The sequence below is a fragment of the Trematomus bernacchii genome, unplaced genomic scaffold, assembly GCF_902827165.1.
Source record: "Trematomus bernacchii unplaced genomic scaffold, fTreBer1.1, whole genome shotgun sequence".
Classification (NCBI taxonomy): domain Eukaryota; kingdom Metazoa; phylum Chordata; class Actinopteri; order Perciformes; family Nototheniidae; genus Trematomus; species Trematomus bernacchii.
Genome location: NW_022987547.1, coordinates 1,950,384 through 1,970,300, shown reverse-complemented (window position 1 = coordinate 1,970,300; position 19,917 = coordinate 1,950,384). Strand labels below are relative to the sequence as shown.

The following is a 19,917-nucleotide window of genomic DNA, read 5'->3' as shown; positions in this document are numbered from 1 at the left end:
AATAGTAGAATACAAAATGTTTATTTTCTTTGATGAGAAATGTATGACATTAGTTATTATTGTTCCAACTTATAGGTTCACTTTCAGTTACAATATGCAATAACAACTGTTTGGTAAGACATGTTGATTATGTTTTATACATGTAATACAAACTATTATATATATATATTATAAGACGTTCATCAGCATCTTCTTGTCCGTACTTCTTCTTAAGCCAGTCAGCTGTCTGGTTGAAAATTACTGGAATTCCACATGTAAAAGCATTTCTAGATGATTAGTTCCAGAAAGAAAATGTGCGATGCTTTTGGAAGGGTCAGGGACTGGTCATTAGCTGCGGTTCTTCCCCTCTGCACCACATGTTTCTCATCACAGATGTCTGGAGGAGTCACTCATCTTGGCCACAGAGATGCTTGAGGGCGTCGCCATAGCTGCCTGACACTTCAGACTACACAAACATGAGAGAGAACAGGGTTTTAGGGGAACGTCATATCTCAAAATAAGCACTTGAAACTGTTGAAATGTTTACTTAAATGGTATTGAAAATTCAGTTTAATCTAGGTGTGTGCACAGACCTCTAGCTGGGAGTAGAGGGTCAATCCAAACACCTTCTTATACTGTGCTCTGATGTCCATCAGGTCCACCTCAGAGCGGCTCACTATAATCCTGGTCAGAGTGGACTCGGTGGTCCCCGCTCCCTAGACAAAAGAACAATTGGGAAATAAGCAGTGGTGCACATTTAGTCAAAGCTGCAGCTATAAAACAGTGGCTAAGCATTCCTTTCCACACCACTGGTGATGAACACATGTCTGCTGTGGCTAAAAGTGAAAGGGTGTAACCAAACAAATAATTTTGTTTTGGGGGCCACTGGCTCTGGTGTTTGAAAAGGTGCTTAAGTTATAGATAGACATATTGTATCACTTACCTTCATGCTCTTGAAAAGGGTCTCAGCCATGTATAAAGGAACGTTTTTCACACACTTCACTAATAAAAAAACATATGTTAATACATGTTTTCTAATCAATATTATGTTAATTGTAAGATGTGAGGATCAGAAATAGGCAGACAACATGGCACATTTTTCTCACCAACAGCAACAAGTAGCGCCTCGATGTTTCCAGACATCTCGCTCTCAATGCTCTCCTGCAGAGTCTTCTTGCTAATGTTCTTGTACTCTACCAGAGCTGTTAGAAGACATCAGCGATTTGGTCAGGTGGCAAAGTAAAAATTACATCAATAGTTGTTTAGCCATGCTAGCGGCATTGCATTTAATGTCTCTACCTTTTCGATTGCCATGCAATTGTTTTGTTCCCCACGGAATATATTCTGGATTAATTTCCAGGGTAATTTGGTGCACACATTCTATATCATAACATTTGTATTTGTCAAGTTAAACTAATGGCATTACCATCATCCACACTATTAGTATTACTTTGCATTTAGTATTGATTAACAAATGCTAGCAAGCTAAAGCAAAGATGGTGATGTTAAAAATCGTAGAGGTAAACATCAGCACGTTAGCATGTTGATGTTAACAGACACTGTTGTACAACCTCACAGGCGCCAGTGGGCTGCATACTGGTAGTCTTGTATTTTATTAGCATACAGATAAAAAAATGTGTGGGTTGAACCTACTCTGTCGCAGCTGGGGAACACTCCTGTGGCACAGGATGTCGATAAACTTATCCTCATCAGTTCCCCATTTCTTCTCCCCTGCTTCATACAGGGCCTGCAAAGAATGAGAGTGAGTGTGAGAATACAAACAAAAGCAGGTTCAGACTTGAATTAGCAAGATCATTTTTTTATTTGAGGTTTATGTTGACTTCAAAACATGAATGTATTATCCTGTATTAGTATACTAAATGTACTTGAGAAACTAGTGGATATGAGGCAATGAATATACCTTAGCATCTGCTTTAGCTTTAGCAGCGTCCACATTGGTGCTCTCGTCTCTCTTCCCCTGTTAAGAAAAAAAGAAGAATACATTTTTGTGTTAAATAGACTGAATCCAATGTTTTTAGAATTTGCTTTATCAAATGATGCCATTTTTATCATACTTTGTCACACTCTGGTATTAAGGATTACAATCTTTCCAAAGATGAACAGGTATGTAGAGAACATAGTTAGCCATTTTACAATTCAGGCCAATAACTGAAGCCAGACTTATGAAACATTTATTCTCAACGTGTAGATTGTCTAGCTAAAATTACTTTTGATGATTTCTCAGGAATGCAAGCAAATTATTGTCTCAATTTAACATACAGTACCTCAGCCAAGATGAGCAGTGCCTTGCCGTACTCTCCAGATACCTCCGACTTCAGATCATGAATCAGCGCTTTTCCAGTTTCTTGAATAAAACAGCACAAAAGGAGAATTTCACAACTGTGTAGACACATTGCTTAATGAGTATTTGCCAACAAGTGACTATCTAACTGATGAAATTATGAATACTTTGTCTTTAGGATACCAACCTGCGAGGTATGCTTCAGACAAGGCCTTGATCTGTTTGTTGGATCTCGAAGCGAAGATTTCTGTCAGCGTACACTCAGTTGTCCCTGCTCCCTGTTTGCAATACAACCAAAATGTATGGCCATTACAATTTATTTTATGAACCAGGGCATTTAAAGTTAACCCGACCAAATCTAACCTTGATGGCTTTGATGACTTCCTGGCAGTCGTAGACAGCGGTTGGCGTTACCAAAGCAACCAACAAGTCCTCAAAGTCTCCTTGGGTGTCGCCCTCCAGATCATCTATCAGTTTCTGATGGAGGAATGTTAATAAAACAGATTTTGGTTAACTGTACGACATTATTTTGAAATAATATTGAGTTTATAGAAGTACATTATACCTTTCCGTTTTTTTTCTCATAGGCCTTAGCGATGAGCTGACGCTGAGCATTACTTCTTTGGGTCAACACCTCAATAAGTGTCTTTTCTGTCGTACCTGTAGAGAAGAGACATCACAAATCAGTCAAGGTCTCAAACCTCATACAATCACTTGTTCTACAAACAGACAGGTGTGGGAACAATTTGATACCAGCATAGTATTGCGAAATTCTGTGTGATAACATTGTATCAATACACTCTTAAAAAAATTAATCATTAATATTTATTACGTTTCTTGATAATAGTTGTAGCATCCAGTGATTCCAAACCCTAACTAACACACACATGTACACATTACACAGAGTAAATAATGATTAAACAGCTTTATATGTTGGTCTTGTATATTAGATACTGGTGAATTAACATACCAATGCCCTCCATAGCCTTCTTTAGTGCAGACACATCTTCATCCACTTTGAAATTAGGCTTATCCTTCACAGTTCCTCTGACATTGGACTGAGGAGCACAGAAACACATGTAAACCTCCAAGTATTTGTTTATACAACATGCTAAATTGTTTGCAGTTTATTATTTGTACGTTCTAAGCTTTCAATTAGTATTTGCCACCATCTATTAAAGCAAAAGCCACCTATACAATAACTATCATTATCATTCAGGCACTAAAAATGTTGAGTATGTTCAACTTACTGTCGCAGTCAGTGAGGAGGGGGAGTCCAACAGCATTTCCAATTCTTCCTAAAAAACAAGTCAACATAGATGATTACAGTTTCACCTTTATTACATTTTTGAAGCCTATATTCCAATTTGAATGCCTGAATACTCACCCAACCAGACATTGTTGAAGTTGAAGATGAACGTATTATACTAAAAGGAAGAAAAAAAGCATACAGTATCAGCATCTCCACATACTGTAAGGGTATTTTGATGATTTTCTACAGCTTTAGACTCCTTTTTCTGTTTAGCATTGCAAATGTTTCCTCATCCTCTGTCCTTCACTGCCTTCGCATTTATAGGCATCCACTTCTTGATTATTATGACATTTTGAAGTTTAGTTAGCCAAAATAATCGAGGACACATGTTCGTTACAAGAACTGCAGACAGTTAAAGCCTTTAACGTTTTAATGTCGGACTCTGCAGTCAAACAACCCTTCCGATGGGAAAAGAGTCAAAACACGGAACACAGACAGATAAAACGACGAAGATCAATAGATACTGCGATCAAAAGTCAGAAACGTTACTTTTTATCTTACCTTTAGTGAGAGGACTGGATTGATGTCAGTGGGGGAATTTCACAAAATGACAAAATCGCCACACCTTTAAGGGAAGTTGGAAAGGCAACGCCCATTTTAAACTGGAGGAAGTTGAATCATGATGTTTTTCACAACTCCTCCTCAGTTTTACACTGTGGTTTGTACAGAATGCGGGATGTAAGCAGGATGTTAGCGTTTCTCTGTAACTTGACTCTTGCTCAACAATCTAGACACTTCACTAAAAGAAACAGTATCCTCTGATCAGTATTGAACAGAAGCCATTTGATTTCAGGAGTGACCCAACAAGCACTGTACTGACAGTTCCAAAGTCATGTTTGCTCAAGGCAGGGATGAGGACATGAGTCAGAAGGAGGAAGGACATAAACCGAAATAAACGTTTACAATCGACCTTATCTCTCAGGGCCGTCCCTGGCCAACTTGGGGCCCCAAGCGACATTGTGAGATGAGCCCCCCCTCAATAATATAAATACTATATTATTATTTTATTATAATATAGTTTTAATATAGTCAAGACAAAACATGCTTATGACATGCTCAAAAACGGATATTTCTTAAATCTGTATTCAAATGTAGTTCCCTCTGTCAGCAATGTATCAACAACTACACACACATTTCTATCAGTATTTCTCTGTGTTGTGGTTGACATGATGATGACTGTTAGGAGTTAAGGGGAGAGGCTGAGCATCACCATGAAATGTGCAAATTAACATAAAAATGAATAAAAGGGGAAAAAATGCTCCATGTTTTTTGGGCTGTAAACTTTAACTGTTATGTAAGCCAACTAGACAGACAGAGAACTGTGCTGAGAACTGCGCTGTGAACTGCGCCGTGAACTGCGCTGAGAGCTGCGCACAAGCCGAGCTCATAAGCAGAGGCCCCCTGCGCAAGGCCCCCTGCGCGAGGCCCCCTGCGCAATGTGAGGCCCCATGCAGCCTGCATGATCGGCCTGTAGGGAGGGACGGCCCTGTTATCTCTTAATGTCATATAACTGCAGAAGGTTGAAATATGTTTGTATCAATTATGCTACTATAGTTTACTATCAATACTATAGACCATAACTTGATCACTGTTTAACTTTTATTGTATCAGTAGATTATATTTCGTTTTCCATAGTATCTTGTATTATCTCTACCAACATGTTTACTCTTATATTGTTCTTGCATTGTTAAAGTTAATCATGTTGAAATACCAATACAAACTTGATTAATATATGATTTACGTGTGTTATTGTAAATCTTATACTAATAACTAATATCGTTTTTTTAATTTATTATTTCAATCATTGTTTTATAATCTTAATTGTGCTTTGGCACACATATATCATGCGCGTAAAGCCAAATACATTTACTATTTTTTTTACTTGTGCACAATAATCACCTCATTAATGGCTCTTTTAATCTCAGCAAACGTATTAACACACACTCCTGTGTACTACACAATGTGGCAGGCAGAGTCAAATGAATATCACTGATCATAAACATATAAATGCATATAATGCAGGTGAGGTATGGAAGTGACATACTGACCCTGCTGAAAAAAGCTGTCCTACTAGTCAACTCTCCTGATCAGAGCCTTTCCTAAATAGTGGTAAGTTGTTTTACAGTTCAGTGTACGTTAATTTAGCAACTTAATGCTTTACTGCTGTTGAATAAACCCTATATATATACATCCATCAGCAATCAATAAAACAAATCATCCAACACAAAATAGAAGAAATCTGGACCTATTCTATTTCTTTTCATACAACAGCATCTATTGGGACTGCTCATTGATGTCATCAAAAGCCATTGAGTCTAGCTTTTGTAGTCGGCCTCTCAGAATGTTTATAATTTCTTTGTCTCTTAACATTCCTATAATCATTTGTTTTTTTATTGTTGATATTGTTTTGTTCTTTATTTTTGTTGTGAGAATCACTTTGCAATTGTGTAAGTGCTATATAAATAGTTATACTAATATTATTGTTGTTACCATCATTACTATTATTAAAAATGTTTTCTTTGTTTTCTTTATTTATCGCTGCAGAAAGGATCATGCCAGCCCACATCAAACACCTGATCAAGAACTTGTGAATCTTCAGGCAGAAAAGATGAAAACACCTGTTCAAAGTTCCAGTTTCCTGTACATGGAACCATGCCTGTACTCTGTTCCACATGTCTTCAGTCAGTTCTGGACCCAATGACTCGGGACACTAGTTCTACCAAGGCTCATTAGAGGTAAGCAGTGGTAGGAGAGTGGAGTTATCTTTGTATTTAGGCTGCAAGTCGACAAGAATAGATTACAAATCGCTTAAAAAATGGTTCAGACAAGAGGCACCATGTGTTACGCAGGTGTGGCGCTGATATAGTCTATATAATATGCGGTTGAACTTTCAAATTAAATCATTTCCAGTGCAGAGACAAACACTCGAGGTGGATGTATAAAGTACATACTGGTGTTAATAAAATATAGCGTGTATCCCTCAATTTATCGACAATAAGAATGACAATACATACTTCCGGGTGTAAAGTAATATATCTATCATACTGTAGATCCTACACATCCACTGGGGGTAGATTCTGAAAGTAAAATATACACTTCTCACTAGAAATGTAATCATAAAGCATTATTATGGCCAAACTATCCTACAATTTAGGATTTTCCACTGAAAAAAGTGTTGGATTTAAGATTCAAATGTTTCATTCTCATATGCTCAGCAGCTACAGTGTAGAAATGTCAATGAAATTCTTCTGACCTGAGCTCCTCCAACAATGCAACATATATAATAAAATACAAAAATACAAAATAAAAAGTAGTGCAAAAAGTTTATATACATGTAATATAATAGAATATTATATTTACAAGAACAGAATATGAAATAAAATAATGTAAATTAAGAAAAAAATTAAATACGGTGTATTGCGTGGATAATAGACCCAATCACAGTGAATGTTCAAAACTAAATTTGATACATTTTTCTTTTTCATCTCACAGTGCACATATTTAAGTAATCATAACACAAAGCTAAAAGTGAATCTGTTTTTCCTTTCTCTTTTCAAGAGTGCTTCAGAGGATGGCTGAATTCACAAAACGTGGAGAAGACCGAGAGGGAGAAGTTGTCGGTTACTACATTTCACAAAAAATACAGGACCTTGTGAAAAGCGGAAAGAAACAGTTGAAGGAAACTGCTTAAAAATATGAAGTAATGGGTGTTGTGAAAATGTTTTCAAATGTGTGTTAATGTTCATTGTGTGTTATAAATTATTTTCCTGCTTCTAATCATTTGATGTATGAGTATTTATTTACAGACAATACATTCTATACATTCTGGTACCTTTCTGGTAAGGTAGGTGCTCTGATCTGAAATGATAGATGTTCATTGAGCTACTGCAATTGGGTGAGAGTGTTTCATCATCATATATGACCAGTTTAACCATCAAGTAATCCCAGCTAAAGTTCTACTCAAGATCATACCAGTCTGACCAGCTAATGGTGACCAGCTAGAACACTGTGACCACCAGCTTTTACCAGCTAAACCAGCTATCCCCGACCAGCTAATGGTGACCAGCTAGACCACTGTGACCAAACCAGCTATCCTGACCAGCTAAAGTGTCCAAAACCCCTCTAAACCAGCAAACTAATCCAGCCTAATATTGACTGGCTGGTCAGGCTGGTTTACCAAGACCTGCCTTGTTGGTCTTGCTGGTTTTTTCAGCAGGGGAGAGGTGAGGGGCAACTGCGACATCTTGTGGCAAACTATAGAGTAAGATGTAGGGGGCGCTCTTGTGCAATTGTGCCACGACCCATGTGCAATACACTATTTTCCCCATGCCTGGATTTGTGCAAAGTTTAATACAGCTTGAAAGCAGCTTATTATGGCCAATTCATTGTGGGATAAATAAAGTATTAGATTTCAATAGGACCATGATTGGACCCTAAAAATATACTACCGATCAGTAAGTTACTGGTGGTTTACTCACAAATCTGTCCTGTTATATTTTGGTAATGGTGCCCTCAGTACAACCTGCAAGGGGACTTTTTTCCCTGTCTGGACCATGGATGTATAAATACGATGTCCTTTAAAATGTCAGGCTGAAACCATTCGCCTCAAACTAATCTAAAGCGTCTATAAGCATGTTTATATAACTACTTTACGAGGGGCATCAGCTGAAAGCTAGACTTCGTAAACAGCAAAAGCATACGTGGTAGTGAAGCTTGCCTGAGATTCTAAACTCAGGGCACAGTTGCCCCCAGCTGACAGACCCGCAGCCGGGGGGCAGCACAACAGCCTGCCGTCCTTTGACAGCTCGGTACCCGACGTCAGGCTCCTATACGGACGACGTGTCAACGACCATTTAACTCTATGACAGCCAGTTTACAATGCAAGTGACTTTAGAAAAGGCTCATGTTTAGCCATCTTTATTTATTGAGCTTTTATGCTTGTTAGCTTACTAGCTAGCTCTGTTAACGGTGAACTAGTTAGCAACTAGTTAGCTGGCTAGCAACAGGGATCCTCCCAGCACTGTGATGGCTAGCAGGCGTTAGCTACACACTCTCACTATCAATTTGGTAAATATTTTCCTAATTTGAAATGTTTACATTTCTTGATTTAACAAAAAGTTTCCCGCCAGCCCTGTTTGGACTAACAAGCCAGTGTTTTGTGAACGGTTATGTTTTCTTGTCCTTAAGGCTGAGCTGTAGCTAGCTGCCTCCATTGTTTACATGGAAACGGTCAGTTGAAGTGCACTGAGGGCATGTGGTGATCGTTACAATACTGGATCAACTACAGAAAAAACCAACGTGGACATATGGAAATGGGGCTGGGAGGTAGCTAACGTCAGCCAGACGTTAGCCAGATCTCTACAGCCTATCTCTACCTGAATGAGGATGATCGGGGCTTTGAAGGAGGACTGCTGGACTGTTTGACTTTGTGTGGGCGGTGGACAAAGGACAGCAGTTTGTTTGTCCATATTAAAGCTGAACCTGGAACACGATTACACGAGGTTTACAGGCAACACACTCTGCTGGGATGTTGCTGAAAACTCTACTGATCACCAGTCTTCTTGGCTGGGTGAAATGTCAAGACAGCCAGATCATGACACTAGAGGAGAAGACTGTTATCAGGTGAGGACATACAGACATGTATAACCCTGTTTAGATCTGTCTGTGAGTGAGTGGCTTTGAAAGTCTCTTCTATATTGTGAAAAATTACAGTGTTCGTGCCATTTTCATTCCATGATTTTGTCCCTATTTCTTTTTGCAGGGACCAGATTCTCGAAATGTTTGATCACGCTTATGGGAGTTACATGGTAAGACTTTGATCGAATCATTGTATTACTGTTAAAGGGAAGTTATAAAAAGCTTGAATAAAGAAAACATTTATAGAAAAGCACTACTTTATTGTGTGAGAGTAACATGCTTTGGAGTTCGATTGAGGTCATTCAGTTTAGGAAAGCTTGAATCAGGGGCTGACAACGCAGTTGGATCGGATTTTGTGAGATTGTGAAGAAAGCCAACATGCAGGATTATGTTGCAGCTGCAGTGTCGGAACATTCTGATTCAGCTTTGTGTCAGGGATTACACAGTTGTCTTCCTCGGGTCCTAGTCAGGATTTTCCCTACAGAAAGAAAGCAATGACAGCCAGAGATGATTGGGTCAGGGTTGGCTAGACCATCAAGTGGTTCAAAGTTCAGGCAGAATAAGATCTAGAGAATATGCTCCCTATAGGCTGTATGTTGACCCTCGATCTCAATGATTGGAAAGCTCAATTCAGTAGCCAGTAAAATGTAGGGAAAACGATGAGTGAAAAAAACCCTGACTTTAACAAAAAAAAATGATATTAAGCAACCAGTCATGCCAACATTAATTACACTGTAATCTGAGTTTTTCAATTATAACTGTATTGTAATATTATATTTTAACTGTACTATGTATTATTTTATTGACCTGTACTTAAATCATGTTTTACAATTGTTTGTGTGATAGAGATTATGCAATGTTTGTAGTGTTTGTTGATTGTTATGTACCTACCTAAGGACTGCAGATGGAAATGAGCTATTAGATCAAATCTGGCATAATTCATCTCTTCTCTTTTCAGAGATTATTGTATTTGTATGCATGTTCCTTGTTGAAATAAATACATAATAATGTACCAATAGTGACCCAGCGGTTGTGTTTAGCTTCAAGTTGCCAGGGGCTTTTCCCTCTTAAAGAATTTGCAACACTCCAGCCACCTTTTCCTAATGACACCTTACTGTTGGCTGCTTGATGAAGTTGAAGGCAGTTTTTGTTGTTTGTGTTGCAGAAAAATGCTTATCCAGCAGACGAGTTGATGCCTTTAAGCTGCCGGGGGAGAGTCCGGGGCCAGGAGCCCAACAGAGGGGATATAGACGACTCTTTGGGGAAGTAAGTTGGGTTACATTTCCTCAAGCTAACAAGCCATGTTCTTTTTAATCAATCAGTTTTAGAACAAATCTATCCTCTAAGGTTTATTATGTACTCTAACTGTCTGGAATGCCATATCTCTTTAGAGCTTTCTTCAGAGATGTGCCACAGTTGCTTTTTAATCTCCTTGCTGATTGTAAAAATGTAACTACCCAAATATTTGTGCTTGTTTCAAGTTAATATATATCTGTCCAGCCCTTTGCCTTCTTTCAAGATTCACTCATCACTGAGAATGTTAAAGAAAGCGATAGATTCTAAAAAGAAAAACACGCCTCGGGAGTTTCAGCCATTTTGAATCCACATTCCTATTTTAATTGTAGGACATCCAAATGTAAAGATTTGATCAAGGTCAAGTGGAGATTTTTGTGTTTCCCGTTACTTTCCAAGGTATACGATAACAAAAAACATGAAATTGATCTGTTGCTCTGCATTCTGAAATACTATTATTTATACATTAAAAAGAACATATTATTTAAAAATAGAATTTATGCAGGTTATTTATTTGGTGATAAATTAGGATATGAAGTCCAAAATAAGTTTGCATGGGAGCAAATGGGTAAATGGAATATAGATTCCACACAAAATGTGACATTTATGTAATTTCTTCTCATCCTAAAACAGTATTTGACTTTTTCAAAGTAGAAAATTACTAATTTCATTTAGTAATACCATGCTGTTTCAGACAGACTTAATTCAACTTGGACTATATGCCCCAGTTTCTCAGGAACACATGAATAAGATGCTAATTTCAGTCAATTACATTTACAGGATGGCAATAAGTCATGGACTTGCAGTGGAATACTTCCATTCATGCTCAAGCCAAGCTGCATAATATCATTTCACAGTTTATTCAACATGTTTGGCATTTATCAGTTCAAATTAGGCTAATTTAGTGGCGAAGTGGGACACCAGCTCCCCCGTGCTGACTCCCATCACAACATGTGTTCCTTCTTTTCCGCAGGTTTTCTCTCACACTGATAGACACACTGGATACCCTGGTGGTGAGTACTCCCTCTTGCTAAAAACATCAAAGTAGTTGGATTTAATTGAGTTTTGGAGTCTTATTTCTCGCCATGCTTTTGTTTTCAGGCTTTTTTTCCTTCCTTATCTTGACATGAGTTGTATCTGTTCCTGTCTGTGTGTGAGCAGGTGTTAAACAAGCTGGATGAGTTTGAGGATGCAGTGAGGAAGGTTGTGACGGATGTGCGGCTGGACAACGATGTGGTGGTGTCGGTGTTTGAGACCAACATCAGAGTTTTAGGGTATGAAACGTGTCTTTTTAACTGTCTACATCCACTTCTTAGATTAGTCTTTACAACATCTGAGTGAAGCAGAATGTTTTGGATAATTATTCCTGATGTATAATTACATCCCATATCACTATTACTGGTCAGAAATGTTGTTCTGTATATCATATTTCAACCTATTCACCCCAAACTCTTCAATGCAATTTTAAAAGTAAAACCTTCATTTCCTTGTTTTATGTAATTCTCCCCAGAGGGCTTTTGGGAGGCCACGTGATGGCCGACCTCCTAAAGCAGCGCGGGGAGAGGATGCAGTGGTACCGCGATGAGCTTCTACACATGGCCAAAGAGCTGGGCCATCGATTACTGCCTGCCTTCAACACCACAAGTGGCCTACCTTACCCTAAGGTATTTCTAATTATACTGTTAAATATCACAAGTCTTATTTTAGATGTAGTTCATTGCAATCAGTGCACCACAGATGAACTGATTTGCATAATGGTTTATTATTCAACTTAAATTATTTAGTTGGTAGCTGGGTTTTTTTTCAAGAGCTTCGAGTTGACAAAAATGTTCTACTAAAAGTGACAAGATTAATGTTTTATTTTCTGGTTTTCCAGGTGAATCTGCGGTATGGAGTCCTGAACCCCCTTTCACGCACAGGCACAGAATCGGACACCTGCACAGCGTGTGCTGGAACAATGATCCTGGAGTTTGCTGCTCTCAGCAGGCTGTCAGGGGAGTCTGTGTTTGAGGTATTATCTCACTCTGCCTCTATAGAGATGTTTTGTATTATTGTGTAACACGCCCTTTTTGTTGAAATAACTGAGACAAAAGAATAAAGTATAGTCATTGAGGATGGATTAAAATATGAATGATTTAACTGTTTTTACCATACGCATTTTAAACATGTGGTGCTTCTTATTGTTTCACAGGAACATGCGAGGAAGGCTCTGGATGTCCTCTGGCAGAGGAGACAGAAGGGAAGTGACCTAGTGGGGACTGTTATCAATATCCACAATGAAGAATGGGTCCGGAGGGGTGAGGCAATCATTTCCTTTAGACAAAAAATGAAAACTAGAACTTTAACTACTTTTACATCCACAAAATATTTTGGATTTTGCCCTAATTTCAAAACAACACAATTCCTACTTTCTTTTTGTTTACATGGCTAACGAAGAAGAATATTTCACTTATATTCAGGGTTACATACAGCTGGTAGTAAACATAGCATGTCTCTTTATTCTCATTTTGAAAAGGTTAGTGTTGTGGTACATGCCTAAAAACCTGTTGATTTCCAAGCCTTTTCTAATGTTTGAAGTCAATGTGTCAAACCAGAAATGTGCATATTAACAAAGTTAGTGATGAATAAAAACATAAACCTATTCCACTGCTCTTTAAGTGAACCATAATCATTTCTCTTGTGTGTTTGCAGAAAGCGGAGTCGGTGCTGGTATCGACTCGTACTATGAATATCTGATGAAGGCCTACATTCTTCTGGGAGACAATGTCTTCCTGGAGAGGTTTAACATTGTAAGTCCTCCATCACTGTACACCCACATAGACATCTATACCCAGGCCTTTGGCACCTGCTGTATTGTACTCCCTGCTGACACGTAATTGGCCATTTTGTCGGTGCTTGCTAATACATGTTTCATGATGTTTGTCTGTAACAGCACTACAGTGCCATTATGAAGTACATCAGTCAGCCCCCCCTGCTGCTCAACGTCCACATGCACAATCCCACTGTGAGCGTGCGCAGCTGGATGGACTCTCTCCTGGCTTTCTTCCCCGGCTTACAGGTCAGAGATCCTCCATTAATCACATTTACCACCATTAAATCACAGAAGGGGTCCGTAGAACTGCACACGTGTCTCTGGAGTGACATTCATTTTTCACACAGGTTTTGAGAGGGGATCTGAAACCAGCTATTGAGACTCATGAAATGCTTTACCAAGTGACCAAACAACACAAGTTCCTTCCAGAGGTAAAGGATCTCTGCGCTTTTTGCTTAATTAACGGCATATAGTAGGTATACTATAAAGGTAACTATGTATTAAACTGAACACAACAAGAGCTAAGAACAGTAGCCAGATGGGAATGTCTGCTATTGGCTTTCTATTGAGTTGAATCGGACAATTTAAATTGAAACATGATATGACATGACATAATATATTGCCTTTAAACATTCATTCTCATTTCAACACTGCCTGCAATTACGTAATGTAAGTATAGATATGAAAAAACCTTACATTTTAATATAAAATAAACTTCTAAAAATGTATATCATATCACACATTTGTAACACTCTAAGATATAGTTTATATGTCATGATATAACAACAGATTAAAAGATATCGAATGGAAATGTATTGTGGCTTATCTTCTTTGTCCTATTGTATGAAATCTGTACTTTCTTAGAAGAAGCCTGTTTCACTTTTGCTTTCTTTGCTTAATCTCCTGCAGGCATTCACCTCAGAGTTCAGAGTTCATTGGGGCCAACACCTTCTGAGACCAGAGTTTGCAGAAAGCACCTACTACCTCTATAAGGTGACAGGGCAGTGCCATAAACAACTTAAATTACCCTTTTAAGTGGATGAAACTACTACACTTTGGCACTATATATACACTAAGCATTTTTATTAGATGTGTAGTTTAAATAATATTTACATTTCTGCAGGCCACTGGCGACCCCTACTACCTCAGAGTGGGACAGTCCATCGTGGAGAAGCTAAACGCCTACGCCAGGGTGCCTTGCGGGTTTGCTGCCGTGCAAGATGTCCGCACTGGGATGCATGAAGACAGGTAAACAAATGCCATCACACATGCTTCATATGTAATAGCAACTTTAGTTTGGTGTTAGCTGTTGTTATGGAAACTCAAAACATCTGTTATGAACATGCAATAACATCATATGTTTCCTGATGTGTAGGATGGACTCCTTCTTCCTGGCTGAGATGTTTAAATACCTGTACCTGCTGTTTTCGGAGAAGAGCCAGCTGCCGATCGATATCGACGACTACATTTTCACCACCGAGGCCCACCTACTCCCAGTGTCCCTCTCCATCACAAAGCCCCCCTATCAAGGCAACCACACTGTGAGAATTATCAAGTTATATGAACACTAAAAAATACACCTCATATAGCTATTTTAAATTCTAAATATCTCATTTATACAAGCTGCTAGTAGATTCAATCATGACAAGGACATTTTAACTGTGTATGAATTAGTTATTATAGGAGTTAATGTCACAAGTAATTGAATAGTAGTTTTGTCCTAAGCAATACTGTTTATTGTTGACAACTACTGTGAACTGAGCAGCTGTCGGTCCTGTTCCTCAGGAGACTGTTCCTCTTTCCCAAGAAGAAGACCTGTTCACACACTCCTGCCCCAGCATGGAGACGTTATTCCCCAACAACCCCTCGTTTGCTAAAACCATCCGGGACAGCTACAAGTACCTCACCGGGGTGGGACGAGCCTTCCACCCTGTACCTGTCAGGTGTGTGACTTTTTAAAGTGAAATCCTCAGTGAAAACATTTTTTACCATGATTACTTTGAGTGTTAACTTATGTGTGTTTTTGCTTTACAGGGAAATTGATCTCCCGTTCCATGACAATGGGATGGAACCAGTCGAGTTCTTGAAAAGCATGGGCATTTCTCTCACCCCGCTTAATGAGGTAATGGGAGGAGACAGTGTTCGAATGGTATTTCGTATAGACCTCAAAAACGTTATGTTATGAAAGCAAAACATATTCTTGGCATTTTAAGAAAACACAGAATTTCCTTGAGAGAGTTTCTAAATATGAATCCCTTTCAGGACCATAAAGGCGTTTACCGGGTCAAACTTGTAGCAGAGGTGAGCCAAGCACCGGAGGAAGAGGAGGTGGTGCCCCATGTTGTTCAGCTCATATCCCCCCCATTTCTGGGTAGGACAGTCATCACAGCGGGACCTGCCAAGTTTGGGATGGACCTAACCAAGCAGGAGCACGGGGTGAGCTTCTAGTCACTATAATAAGATATATAAAAGGGAAAATGGCAAGCAAGATCAAAATACAAACCACTTACTGCCGTGCAGCCAAAGAGACAGAGATGTAACTTTAAAAAAAACTACAAATAACATGCAATAACACACTCTTTTTCCCCAGGTGAAGGGCAGCATAGCGAAAGCCTCCCCCTACACTGCATGTGTGCCAGTAGATAATGCAGCGCAGCTTAAAGGGCATATTGCCGTGGCGCTGCGTGGGGACTGCATGTTCGCTGTAAAGGCTCGTCATCTGCAGGAAGCAGGAGCCATAGGAGTCATCTTTATAGGTGAGGACAAATACCAGATTACCACATATATTCTTTAAGTCCACCTCAAAGGTAATAGTGGCTATCAAATACTGACTTGGTCCTCAAAAAGACACTATCGTTCAAATTGCTCCCTTATTATTTTTCCTCAGACCACCGAGAGGGAAGCAACAGTCAGGATTCTCCCCTCTTCCAAATGGTTGGAGACGGCGACTCCACTGAAGATCTCACCCTGCCTTTAGTCTTCCTCTTCAGCCAGGAGGGGGCCGTGCTCACATCCGCTCTGAAGGAAAATCACAATGTGGATGTGCTGCTGCTGCCCAAAGAGAGGCAGCTGGGACATGGTGAGGGGCATGGAGACATATTATAACAGTCCAAATACATTGGTCATTCTTAAAGCAACACTTCATGCAACAAGGAGAAATATGCAAAAACCTATATGAGTCTTAATAGTTATTAAGGCCAAAGATCGCCATATCTAGTAATCAATCTATAGGTCTGGAACTAGTTCTGGTTAGCCATTTTTATATGTTTTCATGGAAAAGGTCAGTAGTTCTGATATCTTTTCCCGGGTTTGAACTCTAGTGAGAAGGATGGGAGGAAGATTAAAGAATTTAAAATGTGTACTTTCCTACTTTAACAAGATTCAGAAGGAGCACTGCTCTCCCAGCTAACACAATTACATCAAATCTTAATTCCTCTCGGTGGTCTTGTTCTAATTTTGCATATCATTGGCCCTCATTGTGCAGGTAAGACAGAAAAACCTGCCGGCATGAACATCAAACTCCGCCTGGCAGAGGAGGGGGAGCTGGAGGACGGAGCGGCCAGAGGGCCCACCCTGGAGTTTGTCTTGGAGAAAGATGGGATGATTCTTAAGGAAGTGGAGCAAGAAGCACAACACAAACAATTCTGCACAGAAGCCACAGAGGATGACAGAACTGAACCATATTCAGCAGATTCCTCTCAAAACACAAACTCAAACAGCGCTCCAGACGCAGAGCCTTGACCACTGCTGATCCAGAAGCAGTGTCCTAACACTGATCTCTCGTCAGTTTCTCAGAGCCCCTCACTGCCCTACACAGAGCTCGAACTGACCCCGCCTGCATGTTTACAGAGGAGAGTAAAGCAGTGTGACGGCCATCTTCTCATCCTGTCGTGACTTTGAAACCTAAATATGGTTTATCAGACAGAGAGACATCGTGGGGCTTTTATTTTATGTGGTGCAGATCTCTCTGGAATGAGACTAAAATCGGTAATTTAAGGCCAAAAGCTGTAGGTTAAGATGCCTGTAGTGTTGCTATTGTAGGCACATACAGTACATGGTGGTTGTGATGCTAATGACGTAAATAATTGAGTAGAATTACTTCAGTTTAGAGGGAAATATAGATAAGGCCAAAATGTACTTAGCTAGGTTTTTTTATGCAATGCAGTTTGTTTTTTAGTGCACCTTTTCACTTCGATAACTACTGTTAAATATTCAGTGATGGAGTATTACCTGGCCACTAGGTGGTGTTAGCTGCCGTCGATGCTCAATAATACAATGATAGATGAAGGAGATGAACTGGGGCCAATTTGGGACGTTTATTTTGTACTTGCAAGCAACTTCAGGGAATTTAAAGAGTGAATGCAATTTGCCAGGTTGACCTATTGAAGAAATGTTTGTGAGCATCTGTGTGTGTCTGAATTTCCTTTTTGCTATAGTGTGTGTGCGTGTGTGATAAGGTGTGTGTTATAATATCATTCCTAGCAGAGGAAACCCTTACATCATGCAAGGAAAAAAGAATACAAATGTTGTAAGATTGACCATTGAATTCATAAGTATTATTATTATTAAGAAATAAGGTTTGGATTTTGCAGATTTTGTCCTTTACTTCCCCAAATACAAATAACTGCACTCATTATTAAATTGTATTTGATCATGCCATCTTGCAAACATTACCAAAGCTGTTTTCTTACAGCTGAAGTCTAAGTGTTACTGTTGCTAAGTCACAGGTTGGTCTATGCACTTTGAAACACGGGTACGATTGTCTAAGCAGATTCATTAGTTTGTGTGTGTTGCAATAAGTAATAGTTGCAGTCATACATCGTCTCATTTACATTGTGCAATGATTAGATGCGTTTGGCCACCTTCAAATGTAAGGAGAACTCTACAGGGTTACTCAAATTGTTTTAATATTTAGTTTATATTCCATTGAGTTTGCTGAAGTACAGAAAGGTTTTTGCATCAGTCGGTAACATACGACCTGCAAAGGCCAATTTTTTCATTTACATTGTTTTGATGAATACAGTCTTGTCTTTCTAAAGCTAAACCATTATCTGGGCATTGATATGTGTAATCACTTCCATACATAAAAACTCTTTAATCACTTTGTTCATATTCACTTTATTCTCACTAATAATTTGTTGCATGATTTTTGTGTTTTGTGGTACATCAAATGTGAGCTTATGATTTATTTTGTTATACAGTGGACCTGTTCTTAAATGCTGCTGAATTAATTTAAAATCCAACATGATTGTTTTATCTTAATTGTATTTTAATTTTGTTTGCCTCTATAAGGCTTTTGCCAACCCATACCTCAGGACTGTGTGTGTTACAGCTCAGAGGCAGAAACGGAGTATGGACAAGAAGCAGAGGATTCTTTTTTTTAAATCATTTTACATGCTATTTTATTTCCAGCTGTCTAAGTTTCTGTTAAACAGTGGCTGAAAAGTGCCAAAAGAGAGGTGTGACACAGCTCCTGTTTCTGGTTTCTTCTCTGTATTTACTTTCTGACTATGAGTCTCATTAATACAATTAAAAACCTAATTATCAAACATTTTACCTCTTTTTTTTTCTTCATCCTACATTTACATAACTGCATTTATCCGCAGCAGTGAAATGTATCAGCTCAGGAATTTTTCTTTCTACTAAAATAATAAAATCTGGAACTTCCACAGTCAATTTGTTGAACCTGACTTTAAAGCATGTTACTATTTCACTGTGTGCTGCTTCAACAACATATGGTTTTAGTTTCAGCTTTGTTCAGAATCACCCATGGGTGAGACAGCACAGTCCCAATAAATGTGTTCAAGATTTAAACACAAGCCAATATTATTTTTAATGGTAAAGTGAAATTATATTTATAGTTCTGAGTATATGAAGCTCCTGGTGGGCGTGTAATTACATTGAAATGAAAGGAAATATATTTCCCACATGGTAAATCATCCATGTTATTTTTCAAACATTTATACTAGTAGTTGTTAATGTTGATTCATTAGATTTATTCCACAGATGGAAGTGCAGTTTGGTGTTAGGTTTCATTTTATTTTAATTGTGGTTTTGTGTTTCAACTCTGAGCAAACAAACTGTCACGAGATGTCATTCCCCATTTAAGCCAGTGTTTGGAAAAGAATAATGGAGTTAATAGGCAGAATGGAAAACAATAGGAATAGATCAACCATGATGTGTTTGTTTATTTGAAGTATATCTTGAAATACGTCATGCGATTTCATTTCACAGCACCTGCTACATACATACACTATTTGCTTATCAACTTTCTTCTTCAACCACTTTATTTATTATAAAATATGATTAGCAAATCTGAGCTGTTTAATGATGAATTGCGAAGAAAAAATGAATGATTGGCTATGTAAATTTAACAGCATTAAAATTAGATTATCAATTTGTATCAGCATATCTCTGGCAGTGTGTAAATCTGGTTATTTAAACCGGTTTTACCACGTCATCACGTCTCACGTCCACCTCCTGTGCTCTGTTTGTAATCTCTCAGTAAACTGTTGCCTTCAGGTAGTGTGGGAAACAGCGACTCCTCGGTTGTGGATCCGTTTTTACTAGCTGGTTTAAAAC

General features: G+C 38.7%; 2 protein-coding genes across 2 annotated transcripts; one reads left to right on the top strand and one right to left on the bottom strand.

Annotated features, from left to right (window-relative positions):
* Positions 1-5: 5 nt before the first annotated feature.
* Positions 6-4,168, bottom strand: LOC117476411 (annexin A3-like). Its single transcript, XM_034122947.1, has 14 exons — positions 4,095-4,168; positions 3,669-3,708; positions 3,532-3,579; positions 3,252-3,339; positions 2,847-2,941; positions 2,645-2,758; positions 2,469-2,559; positions 2,265-2,344; positions 1,901-1,957; positions 1,633-1,726; positions 1,086-1,181; positions 923-981; positions 573-695; positions 6-445 (listed from the first exon to the last, which is right to left on the bottom strand). The coding sequence occupies exons 2-14, from the start codon at positions 3,678-3,680 to the stop codon at positions 386-388; spliced, it is 1,017 nt and encodes a 338-aa protein (XP_033978838.1). The 5' UTR covers positions 3,681-3,708; positions 4,095-4,168; the 3' UTR covers positions 6-385.
* A 4,198-nt stretch (positions 4,169-8,366) lies between these two features.
* Positions 8,367-18,886, top strand: si:ch211-282j22.3 (ER degradation-enhancing alpha-mannosidase-like protein 3). The gene is made up of 21 exons (XM_034123225.1): positions 8,367-8,660; positions 8,781-9,215; positions 9,355-9,400; positions 10,396-10,496; positions 11,497-11,536; positions 11,685-11,797; positions 12,034-12,187; positions 12,400-12,534; positions 12,715-12,820; positions 13,215-13,312; positions 13,456-13,581; positions 13,683-13,766; positions 14,245-14,328; positions 14,459-14,583; positions 14,711-14,876; positions 15,121-15,278; positions 15,370-15,457; positions 15,598-15,771; positions 15,926-16,091; positions 16,223-16,414; positions 16,820-18,886. Exons 2-21 carry the CDS (start codon positions 9,121-9,123, stop codon positions 17,074-17,076), a joined length of 2,508 nt encoding a protein of 835 aa, XP_033979116.1. The 5' UTR covers positions 8,367-8,660; positions 8,781-9,120; the 3' UTR covers positions 17,077-18,886.
* Positions 18,887-19,917: the final 1,031 nt, after the last annotated feature.

What these genes read in the sequence shown, in the direction of transcription:
- LOC117476411 (XM_034122947.1), bottom strand. An exon ending in CACTGCTCATCTTGGCTGAG is followed by an intron (nt 1,958 to 2,264) that starts GTACTGTATGTT and finishes TTTTCTTAACAG; the next exon opens with GGGAAGAGAGACGAGAGCAC. An exon ending in TGTTCCCCAGCTGCGACAGA is followed by an intron (nt 1,182 to 1,632) that starts GTAGGTTCAACC and finishes GTCTTCTAACAG; the next exon opens with CTCTGGTAGAGTACAAGAAC.
- si:ch211-282j22.3 (XM_034123225.1), top strand. Translation starts at nt 9,121, where the DNA reads ATGTTGCTGAAAACTCTACTGATCACCAGTCTTCTTGGCTGGGTGAAA. An exon ending in ACGCTTATGGGAGTTACATG is followed by an intron (nt 9,401 to 10,395) that starts GTAAGACTTTGA and finishes TTTGTGTTGCAG; the next exon opens with AAAAATGCTTATCCAGCAGA. An exon ending in CAGGGGAGTCTGTGTTTGAG is followed by an intron (nt 12,535 to 12,714) that starts GTATTATCTCAC and finishes ATTGTTTCACAG; the next exon opens with GAACATGCGAGGAAGGCTCT.